Raw genomic sequence first — 21,302 nt, 5'->3', positions numbered from 1 at the left:
ACACAAGTTTATTTATTAAAAAATACAATCATAACTATAATTATAATAGAATTTCATAAAATGTATATTGAGGTTATTGCAAACTCATTTTTTTCGCAATGATGCTCTAATTTCATTGCTTCTCTCGAATGTCCATTTCCTTCCGAGACAGTGGCGTTTTTAGGTGTAAATAAAAAATGTTGATATAATTATATCAATTTTAAAATATATCATAATTAAACTACAATTATTCTAATAACGTGGAATGTAGTACATATTAAGTTTTAGTTACCCGGATTTTCTTCTTCGACGTTAAGCACTCTTTACTGCTTCTCGTAATTTACGTATATGCAACATTAAGGTGGACCTTATTTTTCGACCATGAAATTTTTTTGGTCCCGTAAACCAGAATTGTGACAAATGTTGAGAAAATGGTCTGGAAAAATTTTGGGGCCGTTTGGATCATGGGAAAATGAGTTTTTAATGGAAAATGAGAATTTTTTAAATCATGACATAAATAGACGTTATGATATATCGTTGAATTTGTCTTTTTTCTCTTTAAGAATCCATATATAGCATAAACAGTTGTTGATAGAAAAAACATCCGTGACCTTGAAAACTTTAAATAATGACTTTGAAAAAATTTTTTTTCTTTGATACTATATCCACCTCCTTATACATATACTACAACTTTTGTTTGAAGAGTTTTTTCATATATGTATACATAACTGACAGAGATATTATATATAAATAAATTCATTAATACGCTCCAATCTACAGAAGAACAAGAAAGCGAGCTAATAAAAACGTGGTAAAAATAGTTCTAATATCGGAAAAAGAAGTTGTTATGAGTAATAAGTAGTCTGACTGAAACATGGACTGAAGGTGGTCAATGATACCGCTGAACGGGGCGTTAAACTAATGGAGGATCATAATAAAATTTTATCTAGAAACAAAGAGGAGAAATAATATATGTATACTATACAAACTGTGATGGAATGTCGAAAGCAGTATCCTGACGCCACAAAGCAGAATTTGTCAAAGGATTTGTAAATATTTTTTAATATAGCGAGAAACACCTGATCAATCCCTACATGATTAATTGCATTTTTAAGAGGCATTGAAGACTGCTTGTTAACTGGGATATTATTAAATTTTTCATTTTCCTCAGAGTCAGTAAGTTCTTTATTTTTTTCAAAGTCATTAAGTTTTCCATTTTTCTTGGAGTTATTAAATTTTTCATTTTCCTCAGTGCCGTCAAGTTTTTTCATAGAGTCATTGAAGTTTCCATTTTTCTTGGAGTTATTAAATTTTTCATTTTCCTCAGTGTCATTAAGTTCTTTATTTTTCTCGGAGTCATTAAGTTTATCATTTTTCTTGGAGTCATTGAAAAGTCCCTCTTTGTCGTTTACGCGCTGTCGTAAAAAAAGTTCTGGTATGTTGCTAGTCTAAAAATATGATCAATGCTACTTTTCAGTTTCTCAAATAAATCTGCATTTGTCGAATTTTTGCGTGTTTTTCAGTTTGTGTAATTAACATTTTGAACCAAAAAATCGGGAAAAAATCTCAATTATCAATTTCAATTAAATGCAATTATATGATTAAATTAATGCAAGTAAATGGGAAAAATTGACCGAAAATTGAATGGCGCAACGGCTGTTTAAATAATTCGGAGGACTACCTCGTCCGGCTAGACCCTTCATTCCAAATTGTAATATTCCAATATTTCAGTATCATTTTTAATATTGTTCAAGTACTATTTAAAACTATTGATGAGTTTTAACAACAAAATATTTTAAATGGAAAACTAAATTTTGACAAATAAGATACGATTATATGACACTATTCTATGATGACGAACGGAGAAAAGGGAAGTGAAGCTCGAGGGTTTCGGTCGCCGTGGAGTGGAGTGAAACATTGTAACATGATACGGGTCGGGTCGGGTATATCGGTGTAAAATAACAGAATATTTTTTAAGAATTATTATTTTATATTAAAACGTTTGTAGCTCATTGCAACGTCGACCGATTTTGACGAAATTTTCAGAATATGTTTAATTGACACAGATTTACAAAACGTATTTTTTAAATTTTCAATGTCGGCCCATATAAAGATGTTGTAAAATGCAATTTTTTGTAAGTAAGTAAATACGTATTTATTTATTTATTTCAGCCTCGTGGCCCAGAAATTGGACATGGATTATAATTCTCGAAGCCATTCATCCCTCTATTTATCCATTCATCCGTTCCTCCACCCATCCATCCATATCCCATGCCACATCAAATACCTTATTGTCTATGTGATCTATCCCAATGTCTCCCCGCTAATCCTGCCTCTCTCTTGATTATCCCTTGTGATTAATTCTTTCCTTTTTTTCTCTATACTCCTAACCCATTCTACAATTTCTCCCACTCTTTTCTCCTGTACTATCTTTTCTATACCTATGTTAATTCTTTCTACCCCTTCACAGTCGTCTGCCAGGTGTTTTAGTTTCCCCAAGTGTCTCTCATTTTTTCTACAATTCCGATCAGTTACTATTTTTAAAAAAATTATTTTCACATCCTGTACTAAACTAATTGTTCTAGCTTCCCAAAAAGTTCAAATCGTATAGTATAATATTAAAAAAGTTATCATTTTTAGAGCGTCCGAAAATTTTTGCGAGTCACAGTATGTACATATATCGCGCACAGAACACAATTCTTCTTTCTATTAAATCGCATTTCTTAGGTCAAACAATTGCGTTTTGTAATGTATAATAACATGTAATAACGTTAAAAATTACTTAATATACACCCGCGGTAAAATCAATAAGTATAACTTTCCTCCTCACAGCAGAAACGTCGAAAAAATTTTTACAATGATGTCCCACAATAAAAAAATCTGAAAAAAATTGACGACACTGCCTGCTGTAGTACTTTATCGAGGAACCAAACAGTAAAAAGCATGTTTTCATATTTTCTAGAAATCTATATTTTTCCGATTTTTGGGGGGTTTTTCATTATTTACGACCACAGTTTGCAACCAAAAAATCTGAAAAAATTCTATAAAATGCGTCTTAGGATCCAAAATATGTAACATTTTTTTTAGAATTTTAGAACGTATTTGAGACCGGAAAATTGCGCTCGACTGTGCAACAGGCCTAACGGTTCTGGAGAACCGATTACACTGTCCAACACCAAATTTGTTTTCAATATACTGTTGGGTCCTTCTTATAGAGTTTTTTGCGCTGATTCCGAATCTGTCCTTAATTTTTCTCCTATACGCACAGTTTTTGAAAAACATGGCTTTGAAAAAAGAACATATTTTTCAACTTTAAACAAATATTGTGGTTATTATAAAAGATATTGAATTGTTCTTTACAGCAAAAGATTCTGTAGACTTTCCCGAATACAGTGATATCCAATATTAATACATTATGATTGTTTAAACATGTTTAAACAATGATTGAAGACGAAGAGACACTACTTTTGCACCAATTTTTGAGGATATTTTTCAATTTATCTCAAAAAATTAGGGTCCACCGGAAAATCGAACTATACCACGCGATAGAGCAGACTTTTATCTTGAGAAACCAACCTTTCAAGTTTGTAACGTCGACGTTTTTTTCGAACCAGAAAACAAAATAACTTCGCCCGACATGAGCCACCAGTGGCGCGGCGAGGCGGCCTTCGTCGTCGATTTTCAATTGTTACTTTCAACAATTGCGTCCGTTGCCGGTTGCGGCCCGCGCGTATTCTTATGTTTTCACTTTTGGCCCACTGCAGTCCGCGGGGGTTGCTCATCACACTGGTTTAAATAAATAAATTTATATATTTTTCTATTTGTGAATTATATTATTCTAATAATTTATTGTGAAAATAATTGTTTAAATAAATAAAAACAAATAACAAATTTGTATAGATTATAAAAATCTATTTATTTTAACAATAAATTATTGAAATAACAATTCAAATAATGAATATGGAAACAAATTATAAAAATTTATTTATTTAAATTATTTTAACAATAAATTATTATTGAGAAATAACAATTCAAATAATTAATATAGAAACAAATTATAAAAATTTATTTATTTAAACAATTATTTTAACAATAAATTATTATTGAAATAACAATTCAAATAATTACTATAGAAACAAATTATAAAAATTTATTTATTCAAACAATTGTTTTAAATTATTGAAATGGTATTTCAAACAATAAATATAGAAATAAATTATAAATATTTATTTATTTATAAATTGTTTAAATAATAAATATTAGGTCGAACACAATATAGAATACAGAATGACAGAGAACCGAAATCCGGAACCGAAATCCTGAACCGAAATACATAATATCGGTTCTCCAAAATCGTAACCGTAACCGATATAAGCCAGAACTGCCAGCCAGTACCGATATTCTCGTAACAGTTATAAGTGTTATAACATAACATCATTTCGGTTCTTAATAACTATTTCAATCAGAACCGAAAAATAACAGTTTAAACAGTTATTTTCATAACCGTTCCAATCCCTGTCTGTAGCGTAGATTTACCACTATTTTAATATACTATACGATTTGAACTTTTTTTGGAAACTAGAGCAATTAGTTTACTGCAGGATGTGAAAAGAAGTTTTTTAAAAAATTGCAATTGATCAGAATTGTAGATAACTCCGTTTTTATTGCATTTACAAAAAAATGCCAAAGGAGAAAGATAAATGGTTCGAAGAGAACTACATCTGTAGGCCTTTCGATTTTTTTTAGATGCAGCAGTGCATGTGCAATTAACAATTGCATCATTTCTTTAAATAGAAATGCATATTGTTTTTTACACAGATCGATTCTTCTGTTCATCCTACGTAAAAAATGATTAGGGTACACACGGCAAAAAATTATTAGATCTCGAGATATTTTCAAAAAATGTCTTTATTGAAGAAGATGCTCAAACGCTTCTCCATTACATTCTAAACATTTCTTATAACGTTTTTTTATTGTTTGCATAACTGCGTTTATACATCAATACGTTGGCCAGCCCGTGCACCTGATTTAAGTCCCCTTGACTTTTTCTGTGGGGTTATTTGAAAGATAGAATTTATTCAAACCCCATAGATTCTGTAGAGAATCTGAGAGAAAGAATCATAGTGGAATGTTCAGCAATAACTGCAGATAATTTAAACGCAGTTATGCAAACAATAAAAATACGTTATAAGAAATGTTTAGAATGTAATGGAGAAGCGTTTGAGCATCTTCTTCAATAAAGACATTTTTTTAAAATATCTCGATATCTAATAATTTTTTGCCATGTGTACCCTAATCATTTTTTACGTAGAATGAACAGAAGAATCGATCTGTGTAAAAAACAATATGCATTCCTATTTAAAGAAATGATGCAATTGTTAATTGCACATGCACTGCTGCATCTAAAAAAATTTAAAGACCTACAGATGTAGTTCTCTTCGAACCATTTATCTTTCTCCTTTGGCATTTTTTTGTAAATGCAATAATAACGGAGTTATGACTTGTAACAATTGCGTGAATCACCCTGTATAATTAAAATTTAAAAAATACGTTTTATAGATTTGTGTCAATTAAACATATTCTGAAAATTTCAGGGTAACCCTAAAGTTATTCTTCTAAATTTTCGTAGAAAGAATTGGTTTTCAATTTGGTTTAATTAATAATAACTGTGCCTAAAAATATGAAAAAAATTGGAGACAATATTGATGACAGTAAGTATTTCATCATTAAATTAATTTCCAAGATGGTGGCTTTTAAACATCGATATAAAATCTGTGTTTCTTCGAAATCTTCCGGCTTTTCTATTTTTTAAAACTAGAGTTTGCAACAAAGGCTCGGGAAAAATTAAAATACTTCTATGAATATAATTTATATTATTAGAGATTTGTATATTAGTTACATATTTGATATAAAACAATATAAACTGTATGTCCTAATCCTGGCCAATGATGATGTACGATCTGATCCAGTCTAAAGATGATGTAGGATCTGATCCAGGCTAAAGATGATGTAGGATCTGTTCTAGGCTAAAGATGATGTAGGATCTGATCCAGGCTAAAGATGATGTAGGATCTTGTCCATGCTAAAGATGATGTAGGATCTTGTCCATGCTAAAGATGATGTAGGATCTTGTCCATGCTAAAGATGATGTAGGATCTTGTCCATGCTAAAGATGATGTAGGATCTTGTCCATGCTAAAGATGATGTAGGAGCTGATCCAGGCTAAGTACTAGAGTAGGGGGCAGCACTATATGGGCACGGCCAAAACCCGGGCGTGAGCACTCTCATATACTCTCTGCTCTTATCCTCTCTGTATGCATCAGTATGCATATATCAGCATATATGCAAGTTGGCTACAGTGGAAAGAAAGTTTTGTAAAATTTGACAGCCCTGAATTTCCTGTCACCGCGTGAACCGCACTCACTCCATTTCCTAACCTATAAACCATATTTTAAAGCAGTAATCTGTTTTTATTCAACTACAACGCAAAGTTCGAGAAATTTGCGTTATTAAAATGGCAGAAGCAATGCGCCAAACTGTGGCTGGCATGCTGAAAGGCATTGAAAGGTACGTACAACTTGTCGAATTCTTGAGCACACCCATTTGCTTTTTACAATGCGTGTAAATATCATAAAAAATTAGTTATGCTATGTAATCAACTTATTTTCAATAAGTAGAGTATACTTGCAGCTACTTTTTGTTATGTATATAAAATATTTAAAAAATGTTTCTCCAATTTATAAATGTTTTATAAATTGTACACCAATTCTGATTTTTTACATGTTTTAATTAAGTAAAACGAATACAATTTCAGGTATAATCCAGATCATTTAGCAACTCTCGAAAAATATGTTGAAACACAATCGAGAGAAAACGCATACGATTTAGAAGCTAATCTAGCAGTTTTGAAACTCTATCAATTGAATCCGCATAGATTCAATATGGATATTACTTGTCAAATATTGTTGAAGGCTCTGACAAATCTTCCGCACACCGACTTTGTTCTTTGCAAATGTCTTCTCAGCGAAAGAATTGTAAGTTATTTACATATTAAATATGTTTTTAGCGTTATATATATATTTCCTACGTATCCACACACACGCACACACAAAAATAGCTACCGTTTTTTTATATTTATAGAATATATATTTTATGAGTGTAACCGCTATAGATAACATGCTACATTTTAAAAATTGATCGGTATCTCCTAAAAATCAGTCTGCTTTTAAAATGATTTAATATATATATATAAAAAAAAAACATTAAATGAAGTATAAAATAAAATTATTTTTACAGATGCAAGAAAGTCCCATTCATGAAATTATGTATTTGGGAGACATTTTAGAACAGTGCGACTTTCAGCACTTTTGGGACAGAGTCCTTTCAATGTCTGATCGTTGTGACAGAATTGTAGGATTCCAAGATTCGATAAGGAAGTTCGTTTGCCATGTAGTGGGAATAACATTCCAAACGATAGAAAAGAGTCTTCTGGCACAACTACTTGGTGGCGTTGACGGTAGTATCTATTTTCGCAAAGAAGAGAAATGACATAAATCGGTAGCTTACTTTGTATAAATTTAATTTCAGATAACACCTTGAAACATTGGGTGAAAAAATATGGATGGAAGGAAGAGAGTAAAACGATTATCTTTATCGCAAATCAAGACGAGAACATTAAGACGAAAAATATTACAGAAAATATAGATTTTGAAAACGTTGCTGGCTTAATGGCTGCTTGTCTTTAAATTCTATCATTCAAATAAACGGTTTTTGTACAAAAAATGAAATAATCTTTCCTTTGATTTATCGTTGTATGTAAATAATTTCGATTGTATTGATCCCCGCTTCCTTTTTATAGCGCTACAATATATCTTGTACTATACATATAATTCCACGATACATACAAATATCATAAAAAAATATGCGTATATTATTTAAAATGATGTTGCACAATTTCAAATGTTAAATAAATTTTATCAATATTTGTAAAAAATAGTGCAGTTAAGATGAAATATTATACATATTGAAACGATACATCCAATACTATAGAGTATAGAGACATGTCTTCACGATACAAATTTACTAAAAGTATGTTCAAAAATTCTACATATGCGAACTTGCAGGTTTCATTAAAAGATTATCGTTAACTCTATAATTATTAATACTCGGTTCAATTATATGTATACTAAACTTGTAGTTTTTGCAATGTATTTAAACTTACTTAATCTTAAGGAATGACTTACAAATTAATGCATCACGATACATTGATCTAATATTTTATCTTGCATTACTACCATTAATATCATGTAGTAAACCCAAAATAAAATAACATTGATAAAAAGTATTAATAATAAAGAAAATTCATACAAAACTATTACTTTACAAAACAATGCGTTCTTTCGCTTTTTCTCTTGCTGTATACATATACATATATTACTATTTTAAAAAATTGTAGTATTACAAAAGATTGGAAAAATCAACAAAATATTCACTCCAAACGATAAAAAAATGTACTATATATTATATTATCTATATTTATATTTCAATGTATTATGAATTGTACCTTTTATGGATTAAATAATGGAAAGATTCTCGACAACTATAAGAAAATAATTATATGGCTGAGAAAGCCATAAAAAAGCAGTCATCGCTTAGAACTATGAAAAATTAATTATACGTGCACTTAAATTTCATGATCGATCAGGTACGCATCTTTTCTGAAGGTATATTTAGGTGGGTTTTGGCATGGGAGCATCCACAAGATTGGATGACCTTTACCGCAAACCTGAGACAGTAACACAAAAGTACGCGAACTGTTTCTCTTATAATGATGACTACTTTGCACGCGTTCCATCGTGTTTTCTTCTCCCAGAATACCTAAAAATTGGTCTACCAGTACTGCGATGACAAACATGCCAAACAACGCTGATTCCAACACCAATATAACACAGTGCAAGCTGTAGAAAAAATCCTCATTAAAATCAACTTGTTTCGTTTAATATTTACTATTTACTATTTACAATTGAAAAGAACTTGTTGAATTTATCGGAAACTATTTAAATAATTTTTAAGTAATACTCGTATGAAACATACATGCGCGTCTGTTTGACAGCCATATCATTGCTGCAACGTGAACATTCTATAACCCATGACGTTATCACCAAGCCTAGCGCATAGATGGCCAATATCCCAACATAGACCAGAAACTGGATAAAGTATTTTTGATTTCTTTCTCCCACACAGTTGTTTATCCTTTGTGGAATATTACGAATAATCCAATGTTAATGTAATATACGATAGATTTCAAGAAACAGAACAACTAAATACTCTAATGAAAAATATATGTCATTTTGAACATACATTTGAAAAATAATTTTCTAGTAGTCACACATATTTAAGTGTCCTATTTCTCAAGAGTTAGCCATTACATTACATTATTAATGTCTAAAACTTATAGAAGTACTAAGCAATCGATGGATAATAAATATTAAAATTCAAAAATCAAAACAGTTTCTTTATTAAAGCAAAGAAATATCACAAAAAAATCTAAAAAATAGACAGAAAATTATAAACTAAACGATGAGCTATAAAAAGAAATATTAATACTATAAATAATATCGATAAATTAGTAGTATATATAGTTAATGGCATACCAGGGACAATGATGATCCCATCTTCTAACGCATCGTTTACAAATTCTACAATGATGGGCTTTAGGAGGTCTATAAGTTTCACACCTAGTACACACGGTCCAATTGTCTCTTTCGTCGCATTCGATCTTTGTCTCTGAATTATCTGTATGAATATCAGAAAAGTCCATAGGACTTTGCGGTAGCGGTACAACACCAGGATCGCTGCAGACTGCCTTCAAATGCGACATTATCAATAATAATACAACAGTGTTGAAAGCCACTACATGAAAGGGACCCCACAAACTGTACACAATGTATAAAAAATATTAATTAAATACAAATCAGTGCATATCGTCAAAAATATGTTCTTAACGTTACGTTTAGGTATTTTAAGAGTGTAACAATCAAATAAGTATATATGTACATATACATATGTCCTCGATCGTGTATGTTAAATGTAAAAAAGATATTCGTGTTACTAAAATTACGATAATAAATACGTATAGAACATATATTTAAACTGAAATTACACGCGCTTACCTGTCTTGTAAACTATGCAGGATAACCCAACGTACAACGACGTAATCTGCATAAAAGACAGCAATGTATGTGACTATGATGCATACAATGCCGCAGGGGTCTCTTACGAACATTTTTATTTATTCCATATTCCTTAATAACAAATATATCACCTATCATGACAGACCAGAACGGTTTCATGTGATTTCGTTTTCCATTGAATTTACTTTACACGAATTCTCGATTTTTACGATTTCCATTTAATGTGAAATTTACTTATTTTAGTATCTATTTTATTTTTAGTGTCTATCCAGCAGAGAAACCGTTATTTTTATTAGTAAATAATGCAAAATCATCACTGTGAATGTTGAATATTTTAACCAATACCAGAGAGCAGTGTTGCCATAATGAGCTCCGTTTCAAGCTCCCGTCAGTGATGCCAGAGCTGTGGTACTAAACCATACCCCCACCATAGCCTACTATTGCCCCTACGTTGTTTTCCAACGCGCCCGCGCGCTACACTCACCAGCGTATCACTTTACTGTATCCGTAGAGGTACACTGGTGAGTGTAGCGCGCGGGCGCGTTGGAACACGACGGAGGGGCAATAGTAGGCTATGGCGGAGGTATGGTTTAGTACCACAGTACCACAGCTCTGGCATCATTGGCTCCCGTCAATGATGCCAGAATCGAGGACGCGAGGACACTATTTTACAGTTGGCGTTTCGTTGGGCCTACGTTGAGGGTTTGCGTTGGGCAACCGTTAGAAATGTCGCTCTTTTTTGCAGTTGGGCCAACAGTCAGGGCCAACGTTGGGCCAACGTTCAGCCAACGTTGCGCCAGCGTCGGGCCAACGGTAATACCCAACGTAGGGCCAACGATCACGTCCAATGTCGAGCCAACGGTAATACCCAACGTAGGGCCAACGATCACGTCCAATGTCGGGCCAACGGTAATACCCAACGTAGGGCCAACGATCACGTCCAATGTCGGGCCAACGGTAATACCCAACGTAGGGCCAACGGTAATACCCAACGTAGGGCCTACATTACTATAATACGATAAGCCAACAAAAGGATTCTTTCTGTAGGGTCAATTAATTATATACATATATATATGTGTATTATAAAAATATTTTATTTTTATATCTCACAATCAGTCATTTTGTGAGGTAACAATTTTTGCCTCACATATTATATTAATATATAAGTACTAACTTATTATGCGCGCTAGCATATAACGGATTTCTTACATATATATGTACGAAATGTATACATATATTACATATTATAAAAGTAAGATTCCTTACATTACATATTATATTACGTACATAACACACATTGCACATTAGTAATATGACATTACATTCATATTACATACATAACACGTTGCACATTAGTAATATGATATTACATTCATATTACACCTCTTCAATAGTTCTGATAATTACAACAGTTCCGCTTAAGATGGTGAAACAAGAATCGGATAAAGACGTACTTAAAATACAACTGTTTTTCGCAGTTATAGATATTGGCGTAGCTGCATGGCTGATGATCAATCGAACACTTGTGCCTCAGTAAAATCTGAAAAATGACATAGAAATTAATCTTACAACAAGAAAAGCAAAAGGAAACAAAATTGTTAATTGCAATTGAATGCATGCATAAATTACACACATTCTTTAGAAAGTATCTACAATACGTGGTAACACGTATAATTAAGTATAGGTATAAATAATTGTTAAACTAAACCACTCATTACTAATTTAACAATATACTTACAAATATTTGGCGTAGCTGCATGGCTGAAGATCCATCGAACACTTGTGCCTCAGTAAAATCTGAAAAATGACATAGAAATTAATCTTACAACAAGAAAAGCAAAAGGAAACAAAATTGTTAATTGCAATTGAATGCATGCATAAATTACACACAGTCTTTAGAAAGTATCTACAATACGTGGTAACACATATAATTAAGTATAGGTATAAATAATTGTTAAACTAAACCACTCATTACTAATTTAACAATATACTTACAAATATTTGGCGTAGCTGCATCCATATGGCTGCTGTTCTACCGAACGATGATGCTGAATTGAATTAAATTAATGGTGTTGAATTAAATTCCACCACTTTGTACATTATCAAAATTTTTTGTTAATGAAATGAAGTAAAACACGCGACACAAAGAACGACCACTTCGACAGTTCGACACAGCACAGAAGAATGAAATAGTGAAAATCGACAAATACCAAATGACGATCGACGCTACATATATCTTGAACGACGGGTATTCGTCGTTGGTCCTATGTTGGGTATTCGTCGTTGACCCAACGTTGGGTATTCGTCGGCAAACTGACGTAATTTTTCTTCGTTGGCCTTATGTTGGGTATTCGTCGTTGGCCCTATGTTGGGTATTCGTCGTTGGACCAACGTTGGGTATTCGTCGGCAAACTGACGTAATTTTTCTTCGTTGGCCTTATGTTGGGTATTCGTCGTTGGCCCTATGTTGGGTATTCGTCGTTGGCCCAACGTTGGGTATTCGTCGACAAACTGACGGTAATTTTTCTTCGTTGGCCTTATGTTGGGTATTCGTCGTTGGCCCAACGTTGGGTATTCGTCGGCAAACTGACGTAATTTTTCTTCGTTGGTCCTATGTTGGGTATTCGTCGTTGGCCCTATGTTGGTTATTCGTCGTTGGCCCAACGTTGGGTATTCGTCGGCAAACTGACGTAATTTTTCTTCGTTGGTCCTATGTTGGGTATTCGTCGTTGGCCCAACGTTGGGTATTCGTCGGCAAACTGACGTAATTTTTCTTCGTTGGTCCTATGTTGGGTATTCGTCGTTGGCCCTATGTTGGGTATTCGTCGTTGGCCCAACGTTGGGTATTCGTCGGCAAACTGACGGTAATTTTTCTTCGTTGGCCTTATGTTGGGTATTCGTCGTTGGCCCTATGTTGGTTATTCGTCGTTGGCCGAACGTTGGGTATTCGTCGGCAAACTGACGTAATTTTTCTTCGTTGGCCCTAGGTTGGGGATTTGTCGGCAAAACCACTAACCATGCCCCAACAAACTCCCAACCGTTCGCCACCGTTGGCCAACCGTAAATGCTACTAGGGACGTCCTTCCTACATAGTAACGGCGGATGCTGGTGGGGGACAGTGGGCGCTACGGTGGGGACAGTTTTGCCTCAATTGAGGCAAAATTGCCCACGCCTGATCTAACAACACTGCGTGGGCCGTTCCACTGAGTCGCTGGTCCCCCCCCCCTTCCCTGACGTATCGTCGTATCCGTGAGCAGCCGGTGAGGTGTTGACCTGTGCTTTACAACGCTCCGAAAAGGACGGAATTGCAATTATGGATAGTTATAGCTTCTATGTCGGTGGGGTAGTATTATTAATCATTGTCGTTGCGGTTTTAAGTATGGTATAACATTTTTAATGGTATAACATTATATATATATACATATATATTATCACAATATATTCTAATGATTACTAATACTATTTTCTACAATTACAGTTGGGTTTCTTTAAGAGAAAAGGCAAACAAACGAATAACGAAGTAAGTACAGCATCATATTTTACATACTTAAATTCTAATTTATACGCGTATATTATTATTATTATCTTTAGATCCCGGAAGAATAAATCGAGGTAAGCGCCGCTACAATTAAACCGACAACCAATGACATTTAGAGAGGATACGGTAAAAAAAAACTGATAATGCTTACTTGATAATGCTTCTTTACCTTTTTATTTACATTATATGTATCTTCAATAAATGTTCTCTATACGAAAAACCCAAATTTATGTATGCAAAGATTTATTCTAGTTAATATTCACTTGTCATATGTATTTACAGTTTGCATTATGTTCGAGCATTCCTCTCTTTTTATCCGACGAAACTAGGCAAAAACCTATTCTTAACACGTACTCGTTATTATAATTCTTTCAAAGCGATCTTAAATACAATACTCACGGTCGACCATTTTCCGCCATTTTCCGTTATATTTGCAGAAATCAATTAGTAAAAAAGATTTTGTTCGCACGGTAGTAACGGGTTTCTATTAGGAATTATGCGCCGAAAGTTGACACGTTCAAGGTTGACGCGAATCGATACAGAGTGTGAACATAAACTATTCTCTCGGATGACCGTTATTCATTTGGTCTGCGCGTTTCTCAGAGTTCGAGCAGCTTAAAAATCTGACGAGAGATCGATGACGTATCTTGCCAAAATCACGTAGATCCACATTCCCTGTATATTATGTACATTCTGTTACACATTCGTTAAGTCTGTCGATATTATCCAACGTGCCTTTGTAGCAGAGACACAGGCGGTCATTGCGTTTTCTGTTTAACCAGCGCAAACTGCCACTGCAGAAACTGATTTCTGGATTCAGGAGCAGCTCATGCACAAAGCTCGAGTCAGAATTCATTCTGTTCGATGCTAATCGTTGGTCCATCTATTCGTATTATGATAGAGGGCAAATTTCTATCCTATTCGTCATAGCGCATCGACTGCGTTGCGACAGACTACAGATAGGAAGGGGGACGATGATGATGATAACAGACTTATGACATTTGCCTCCAGCACATGGTCTCATACACTCTTTTTTTTCACCAACGGTCCTTAACATCTCATTAGGACTACTCTGTTTTTCCCATTTTCTTTATTGCTTTCTCGTCACAGTGAAATACTGCGACGAACTAGGCAGTTTTTCCCAAGAGCAGTTGTGGAACAGTTTCAGTGATTGAGCGACAACTGCAGTCAAGCTTTCTTCCTTTATATGATGAGAGTCCATTTTCTTTCCCGTTAAGTTCGTTTCTTATAACCCAGACACCGACGCCGATGAATCATTTATATTCACACGCTGCATGCACATGGTCTTTAGACATTACGAAAGTGTAACATACTCGGGGTAGAATCACGGTGAATGATTCACACATTACATTTTTATGTACATATACAGTGTAGTGTAGTGTTCTGTAGAAAGCGAACGCAGCGCGTACTTTTTCTTTTTTACAAATTGTCCGAAGCTGGTCGATATGTTTCATTATCCTGCATATAGATGAATAATTTCAATATCAATTGATAAAATTCTAGATCCGAGAAAAGGATCTACATTCCCTGTAGGAGATTCTTTTTTTTTTCTTTTCTTTTCTTTACTTTTTATGCAGACTAATGCACTTGAACTGAGATTGTGAGACAAAACTGTGCAACACGTGATTGCAACAAACGAGGTCGGCCAGCATCGTACAAAAATTATGCATTCTTTTTTTTTTCTTTCTTTGTTGCACTGCGTTGCACCTCTGTCATCAGGTGCAGTTAATGGAAACTAATTTCTATTGTGCACATAATTATGCTTATTTTATCTAAGATATCACAATCAGAATTTCTGTACATCGAGCGGGGACACACGATCATACACTGCTTTTATCATACTTGTTCAATAATATTTAATAATTAGCTGATTCGAATCGACATAGGACACGCGATCCAAACGTATATTGGATCCCTGAGACAGCAGGGGCGTGTTACTATGCGAAGTGCATCATCGATTATTCCGAAAAATAAACATAATCATGTTTGTAAAATCTAATTAAAATAGGCAGTATGTAAATTCCAAGCATCACTTGCACGGCACAAGTGTCGAATTTATGGTTCGATTCTCGTACGTAAAACAATTGACGATTATTCGAAGATGATACGTGATGATGAAATGTGATTCGTACGCGACTCGACCGAACAGGTTCGTCAGACTAATTAGTCTCGAATGACCTTTTTTCGTTTAACCCGAAAGGTTCATTGTAAATAGAAAAATGAAAGTAGAAAAAGACGAAAGAAGAAAGAAAAAGGAATATAGCGTTGAATTATATCGCGCAGAAATATTATTCCCTCTTTAAAGAACTTGTTCGTCTACGTCTACGAATTATCATCACTTGATTCACCAAACTTTGTTCTGTTTTGGGTACGCATATCATGAGCTGAATGTAGGACAATCGCCCTTTACGATCGTAAACATGAGATTTTTCTTCGCATTCGAAGAAAAAAAAAAGAAAAAAGAAAAATTGAACACTCGAATATATTCCATTCGGTTAAAGCGAAAAGAAGCGTGTGAACGCATGAGCTTTCCACGTAAACACTAACGTTCCTAGAAAAACACTTTCCGCGTTCCTCGTGGATGCACAAGCTTCTTTTTCCTTTACCGCGAATAGATATATATCGCTAGGGACAAAAATGAAGATCTTGGGTAATGAAATCGAAGGAGAAATATAATTTGATATAACGCGATAACGCGAAGCGAACAATAAAATAACAAACACCCAATACCTTCGAGTCCTTGTTCAGATCATGATACAGAAGTACCAAGTACCAAGTACCACGCATGCATCGATAACGTAATACAAGTGTAATTAGAAAAGATGTTCGAGACACACAGTATACTTATTTCTTAAATGCTTCCGATGGGATCTGTCCTCGTTTGAAAAACTCCTGGAATGCCGCAAGCGCGTTGTTGTAATTCCATTGTACCTCCTCGAGACACTTCAGACTCCATTCTATATTCATATTCGTCTGTTGACTGAGCGTCGCGGTCATTTGTTGTTTCACTGCTTCAGACAATTGCGGTGGAACTGGCTGCTTCAAAGGGGTGGTACTGCTCGACGATGATGCGGCTTGCTGCGTTGGGCTCGACACCTCCTGAGATGTCATCTGAGTGTTCAGGTTCTTCGTTTGAGCGGCCGTTGGATTACCGATATGTAATTGTTCGTTTCGAATACAATAACCAGTACCTTCAGGTACGATTATAAACGTTCTATTGAAATGACGAAGAAGCTGGTCTTTCTTGTCCAGCTCTTTAAAAAGACCCGTCACAGTGATCAACATCATCACTTCCTGCAATGACAAGCGATGCAATTAGATTTAGTTGTTTTTTTTTTTGTCTAAAAAGAAATCGTAGTAGGGAGTGTTTTCTCGATACACATAATTGTCGAGAAAGAAAAGACTGGTCCGACGGAGAATTATATCGGCGGCGGCGAGGGATACACTATTCTTCGACTCTTTTGCCAAACGTAGAAAAGAACTTACCGTCACTAGGCTAATATCCATTGTAAATGTGTTTATATAGTGCATAGTTTGTGGCATTGTAGAAATAAACGAGACCACGGATAATCTTCCTTGCTTCAATAATTTTTGTCTCTTGTTCGTATCGTTTACTCTGTACAAGTTTCTGTTTTCCATAAGGTATCCGCTTAATCTAGATAGAAGCAAAGTTGTTGTTGGTATCGTGGAATATATTTTCAATAAAGAACATATTGGCCGCCGCGCCGCGCCTATTCTCAACTTACTTGTTACTATTGTGGGTATAAGACACGGTCATGCTAAAGGACGCGTGCTCGTCATACGCGTCCAACAATGGTTGACGGTTCTCGCTATCGAATATAAGAAAATATTGTTGCAGAAATTGGCTAGCAATTTCTTGCGCTTTCGCGTTCGCAACGAACATTCTCCGAGAGGGCGGCAACTTATTTCCGTCGTCCGCTACGTCGAACAGGATTGGTTTTGGGAGTTCCATACCATCCTATTTTAATATATAGAGAATATAAGAATAATTACGTATATTTTGTTGATACGATTCGAATCGTACAGATAGAGTTTGATAATGACTTACCAGCCGTAGAAGTTTAGGAAACCGTCTCCGCACGTCGCTAATGTCGGGAAAGAAAAGCCAGAAGCCCGGAAGCTCCAAGTTAGTCGGAATAACAGAAATATTTGCCTTAGTATTGAAGGATACAATATGTAGAAGAAAATTGACACACAGACCATTCAGAACATTCCAGGGACAATTGTTCTCTACTAATCAATTCCTGTTACTAAATTTTAAGTACATTAGACAACACAAATCGAAACTAAATCGGTTCAAAGTACACAAAGCAGTTCTGTTAAGCTGCCCGTGTAGAGCTTTCTTGAGAATGTTTCAACATTTTCAATGGGAACGTAGTAAACATTTCTGGCTGTGTTAGTAGCTTCAGGAAACTATCCACCTGGAGAATTCTTTTATCAAGCGAATAGAGAGATCGTATTAAAACCATACATTACCTAATGTATTCGCTTTGTCGAGTTTTATACTTGTTGCAAACGGGATTTCCAGTTAGCTTCAATTCCTCCAGCTTTAAGTCTTTGATATGATCTATTTGCTTAATGTCCTTTACCTGGAATTATTAACTTTAGAATATAATCCGTGTACCTTTGCCTAACATGTTTCACCATAAACGACGACAAAACATTCGTAATTTCGTAATGACTGACCCAATTGTCTCCGATGTATAGTATCTTCAATTTCGAGAACTTTTTACTCAATACATTTAACCTTTCCAACATATGCAATCGGGTTCCGTCTAAATTCAGTGCTTCCAGATTCGGTATGTGTTCCGATGCGATGTCTAATACAGTTTTTAACAGGATAGGCCGAGATAGAGAACAGAAATAGTCGTCTGCAAGATCTAGAATGAATGAAAAATCATGTTTAGTTAACATCATCGATTTGAAATAGGAAAATAGGATAGGAAATCTTTCAAATCCGAAATGATATACCAACCCGGGTCTCTATGGAACTTTGATAAATCCAATGCATTTGTTTCATTGACATAACGTTTAGACATGACTTGTTTCAGTCTATCTTTCAGTTTACTGTCGATTTCACAATACGGAAGTAAAAGTTGAAAAATCTTCACTTGCAGTTTAAATCCATCCGTGGTGGTGATCTTCTGATGACAATTACTCAGTGCCATTGCTTCTTTGTCGTCGTCCACGAAAAAATTTGCTTCGTTTCTACCAATTTTATACTACCGACAAACAGAGGAAAATACAGTTCGAAAAAAAAAACTATATCACATATCTTATCGATCGCGCACGATATGCTCAACGATTATTTACCATTATTGGAACAAAAGTTTCTGGCGCCATATAGCTGAGAAGATTATTTAATATATATTCCTTGTCGTACTTGTGTCCATATGGTATCTGTCCAATAAAAAAAAAACAAGGTGTATATGTATCATTTTCAAGTTCTCGTACTTTGACGCTTCTACATAATAATTACATAATCCAATTGCTAATTTTTGCTTACGACAATCTTGTAACAAGGATCCCCAGGAAGATTGATCCTAATTTTATTAGCCATTCTCCCTCCCCTGAATCCCCTCATGGGTGAGGGACTGACTCTTCCACGTTGAGAATTAAATTCTCTTACGACAACTTGTCTGCTATTGTTATTAGAACTTGCCGCCATCTGAACATCGTCGTCTAAGCATGCCAACAGCGCGTTCTTACTTAATTCATTATTGGATGGTCTTTGAGTTTTGAAAGACACTCTGGGTCTATTTCCAAGGTGGAATTGAAAAGCACCGTTGTTTCTCGGTACGCGATCATCGTGTCCTGTACGAAAAATAAAAGTTGCTGAAACCATTATCAATCTCTGAAAATTGCATCAGCAATTTTTTTTCATTTCGTTGCTTCTACATTTTTTAATACAGAGATATAATGTGATACAGAGACACGCGTTTTAAATGATTAAGTTTTATATTTATTTCTAGACAAGTATTATGGTATGAAAATTCATGCTTTATTCGAAAAATTTTCAACACAGTCTGTCCACGAAAAAGTAGGCCGTTACGAAAGCAAGATACAACAATGGAAATGGATTTACCGAAATAGTGTTTCTCGTCCGAATTTCCGGATCTTCTGTTGCGACCACCCCACGACTTTTTATGGAATCCAGACATCTTCAAGTTGTGCTATACAAGTAGAATCATAGGCGAAACATCAGGATCACCAGCAGTCTTTTTAGGGTTAGGCACAGTTATTTAGGCAACAACAAGCTTTTTACACACTTGGTTGGCTTTGGTTGGTTTTGTGCAGGTGACGGTGACACCTTGCGCGTTCACCACCAGATGGATAATTATTTACACGCTACTTTTCCTCCTCCTGGCTTTTCTTTATCTATTTACGCATCTACAGCTTTCACTCGTCAGCAATTAAACCAACGTCGTCTCGTCAATTTGCTTACTAAATAGCTCAGCTCGACTCGCTTCGCTTCGATCAAACAAGAAAATTCTCTGTTCTCGTCTGACCTGACAAAATGTGATCTGATGTGAATGATGTGATCTCTTTCCGCCTTGCGTCGTTGCGTCCAGTTGCGTCCATACGTCGGGCAGTCGGGACTGTCGGGAGTCGGGGGGAAATCGAGACAAGATGGCGGATTGTGTAAAGAAGACGCGCTCGAGGCCCAATAATCGTAAAAAGCGCGAATTAGAAATGCATTTTGAACGCAGAAACAACACGTGCTGTTCTTCACCGCATGAATTCAATCGGTAAAAATCATCGGAATCAAATAAATATAGCGTAGCATTTTATCTTAGCGCGCAGCAATAAAATAATGATCATTTTCGCTTTCGAGAAGTGCAATCGTTCAATTTATCCGCGAATAGTGCAATGTGCAACGTGCAACCAACGAGGATGATGGCAGAGAGTATATGAGAGTGCTCATGGTGCTCACGCCCGGGTTTTGGCCGTGCCCATTATAGTGCTGCCCCCTACACTAGTGCTTAGCCTGGATCAGCTCCAGTCTCCACACTCCATAGACATATAGAGATAGACTGCGCGGCCTGAACGAAGCGCTGAAGTCCACAATGGCGGCGTGCGAGAGAGAGAGAGCATTAGCCGGGGTCCATAGCGCTCTCTTTCTAATTGATGTGTCGACACATCATATAGAAAGAGAGCGCTATGGACCCCGGCTAATGCTCTCTCTCTCACTCTTTGTACCGCGCGCCGCCATTGTGGGCTTCAACTCGCCCATAAGGGGCTAGTCTACCCTCGATTTGTAACTAGAAAATTACTAGAATCTTACTAGATTTTGGGTCGAAAATATGGGTTTCGTACTAAACGTTGTTTGACCTTATTAGAACAAATTGTGGGCTGTGTGAGGGCTCATTCGAAAGAGGAAGAATAGACGCAGCGCGCTTTTCTCACGAGGTTAACGAGATTATGTTTATATCTAATAATATGATGCCCTAAAGTCGAGAAAAAATCTAGGAAAAAATCCCGCAGATTTCAATGCATTTTCTGTCTCTAATAGACTTTTTTGGCTTATGAGATGAGAAAGGCGCGCTGCG

At 35.3% G+C, this 21,302-nt stretch overlaps 3 protein-coding genes and 1 long non-coding RNA gene across 4 annotated transcripts; 1 reads left to right on the top strand and 3 right to left on the bottom strand.

The window, feature by feature from the left end:
• Nucleotides 1–6,329: 6,329 nt before the first annotated feature.
• Eif3k (eukaryotic translation initiation factor 3 subunit K) lies at nucleotides 6,330–7,769 on the top strand. The gene is made up of 4 exons (XM_076423027.1): nucleotides 6,330–6,546; nucleotides 6,794–7,013; nucleotides 7,276–7,495; nucleotides 7,567–7,769. The coding sequence occupies exons 1-4, from the start codon at nucleotides 6,494–6,496 to the stop codon at nucleotides 7,722–7,724; spliced, it is 651 nt and encodes a 216-aa protein (XP_076279142.1). The 5' UTR covers nucleotides 6,330–6,493; the 3' UTR covers nucleotides 7,725–7,769.
• Nucleotides 7,770–8,170: 401 nt separating this feature from the next.
• Nucleotides 8,171–10,597, bottom strand: Dnz1 (DNZDHHC/NEW1 zinc finger protein 11). The gene is made up of 4 exons (XM_076423026.1): nucleotides 10,152–10,597; nucleotides 9,633–9,914; nucleotides 9,073–9,231; nucleotides 8,171–8,936 (listed from the first exon to the last, which is right to left on the bottom strand). The coding sequence occupies exons 1-4, from the start codon at nucleotides 10,262–10,264 to the stop codon at nucleotides 8,663–8,665; spliced, it is 828 nt and encodes a 275-aa protein (XP_076279141.1). The 5' UTR covers nucleotides 10,265–10,597; the 3' UTR covers nucleotides 8,171–8,662.
• An 87-nt stretch (nucleotides 10,598–10,684) lies between these two features.
• LOC143208563 (uncharacterized) lies at nucleotides 10,685–14,763 on the bottom strand. The gene is made up of 3 exons (XR_013008931.1): nucleotides 12,168–14,763; nucleotides 11,911–11,969; nucleotides 10,685–11,712 (listed from the first exon to the last, which is right to left on the bottom strand). It is a non-coding gene; the product is annotated as an uncharacterized LOC143208563 (long non-coding RNA).
• A 501-nt stretch (nucleotides 14,764–15,264) lies between these two features.
• On the bottom strand, nucleotides 15,265–20,380 carry LOC143208560 (nuclear RNA export factor 1). Its single transcript, XM_076423025.1, has 11 exons — nucleotides 20,022–20,380; nucleotides 19,838–19,925; nucleotides 19,259–19,566; nucleotides 19,066–19,152; nucleotides 18,728–18,974; nucleotides 18,439–18,632; nucleotides 18,229–18,341; nucleotides 17,801–17,837; nucleotides 17,478–17,710; nucleotides 17,218–17,386; nucleotides 15,265–17,025 (listed from the first exon to the last, which is right to left on the bottom strand). Exons 2-11 carry the CDS (start codon nucleotides 19,911–19,913, stop codon nucleotides 16,576–16,578), a joined length of 1,914 nt encoding a protein of 637 aa, XP_076279140.1. The 5' UTR covers nucleotides 19,914–19,925; nucleotides 20,022–20,380; the 3' UTR covers nucleotides 15,265–16,575.
• Between the last annotated feature and the right edge of the window lie 922 nt (nucleotides 20,381–21,302).

Source organism: Lasioglossum baleicum, chromosome 5 (assembly GCF_051020765.1).
Source record: "Lasioglossum baleicum chromosome 5, iyLasBale1, whole genome shotgun sequence".
Classification (NCBI taxonomy): Eukaryota; Metazoa; Arthropoda; class Insecta; order Hymenoptera; family Halictidae; genus Lasioglossum; species Lasioglossum baleicum.
Note: the sequence above shows the minus strand (reverse complement) of the source record. Positions and strands in the feature narration are given on the sequence as shown.

Coding starts and splice junctions, on each gene's coding strand:
- LOC143208560 (XM_076423025.1), bottom strand. CDS start 19,913: ATGTCTGGATTCCATAAAAAGTCGTGGGGTGGTCGCAACAGAAGATCC. Junction 18,633..18,727: donor AAAGTTCCATAGAGACCCGG/GTTGGTATATCA, acceptor CATTCATTCTAG/ATCTTGCAGACGACTATTTC. Junction 17,838..18,228: donor CGACAAAGCGAATACATTAG/GTAATGTATGGT, acceptor TCCCGACATTAG/CGACGTGCGGAGACGGTTTC.
- Eif3k (XM_076423027.1), top strand. CDS start 6,494: ATGGCAGAAGCAATGCGCCAAACTGTGGCTGGCATGCTGAAAGGCATT. Junction 7,014..7,275: donor GTCTTCTCAGCGAAAGAATT/GTAAGTTATTTA, acceptor TTATTTTTACAG/ATGCAAGAAAGTCCCATTCA. Junction 7,496..7,566: donor ACTACTTGGTGGCGTTGACG/GTAGTATCTATT, acceptor ATTTAATTTCAG/ATAACACCTTGAAACATTGG.
- Dnz1 (XM_076423026.1), bottom strand. CDS start 10,264: ATGTTCGTAAGAGACCCCTGCGGCATTGTATGCATCATAGTCACATAC. Junction 9,232..9,632: donor TGGGATCATCATTGTCCCTG/GTATGCCATTAA, acceptor TATTCCACAAAG/GATAAACAACTGTGTGGGAG. Junction 8,937..9,072: donor GCTGTCAAACAGACGCGCAT/GTATGTTTCATA, acceptor TTTTTTCTACAG/CTTGCACTGTGTTATATTGG.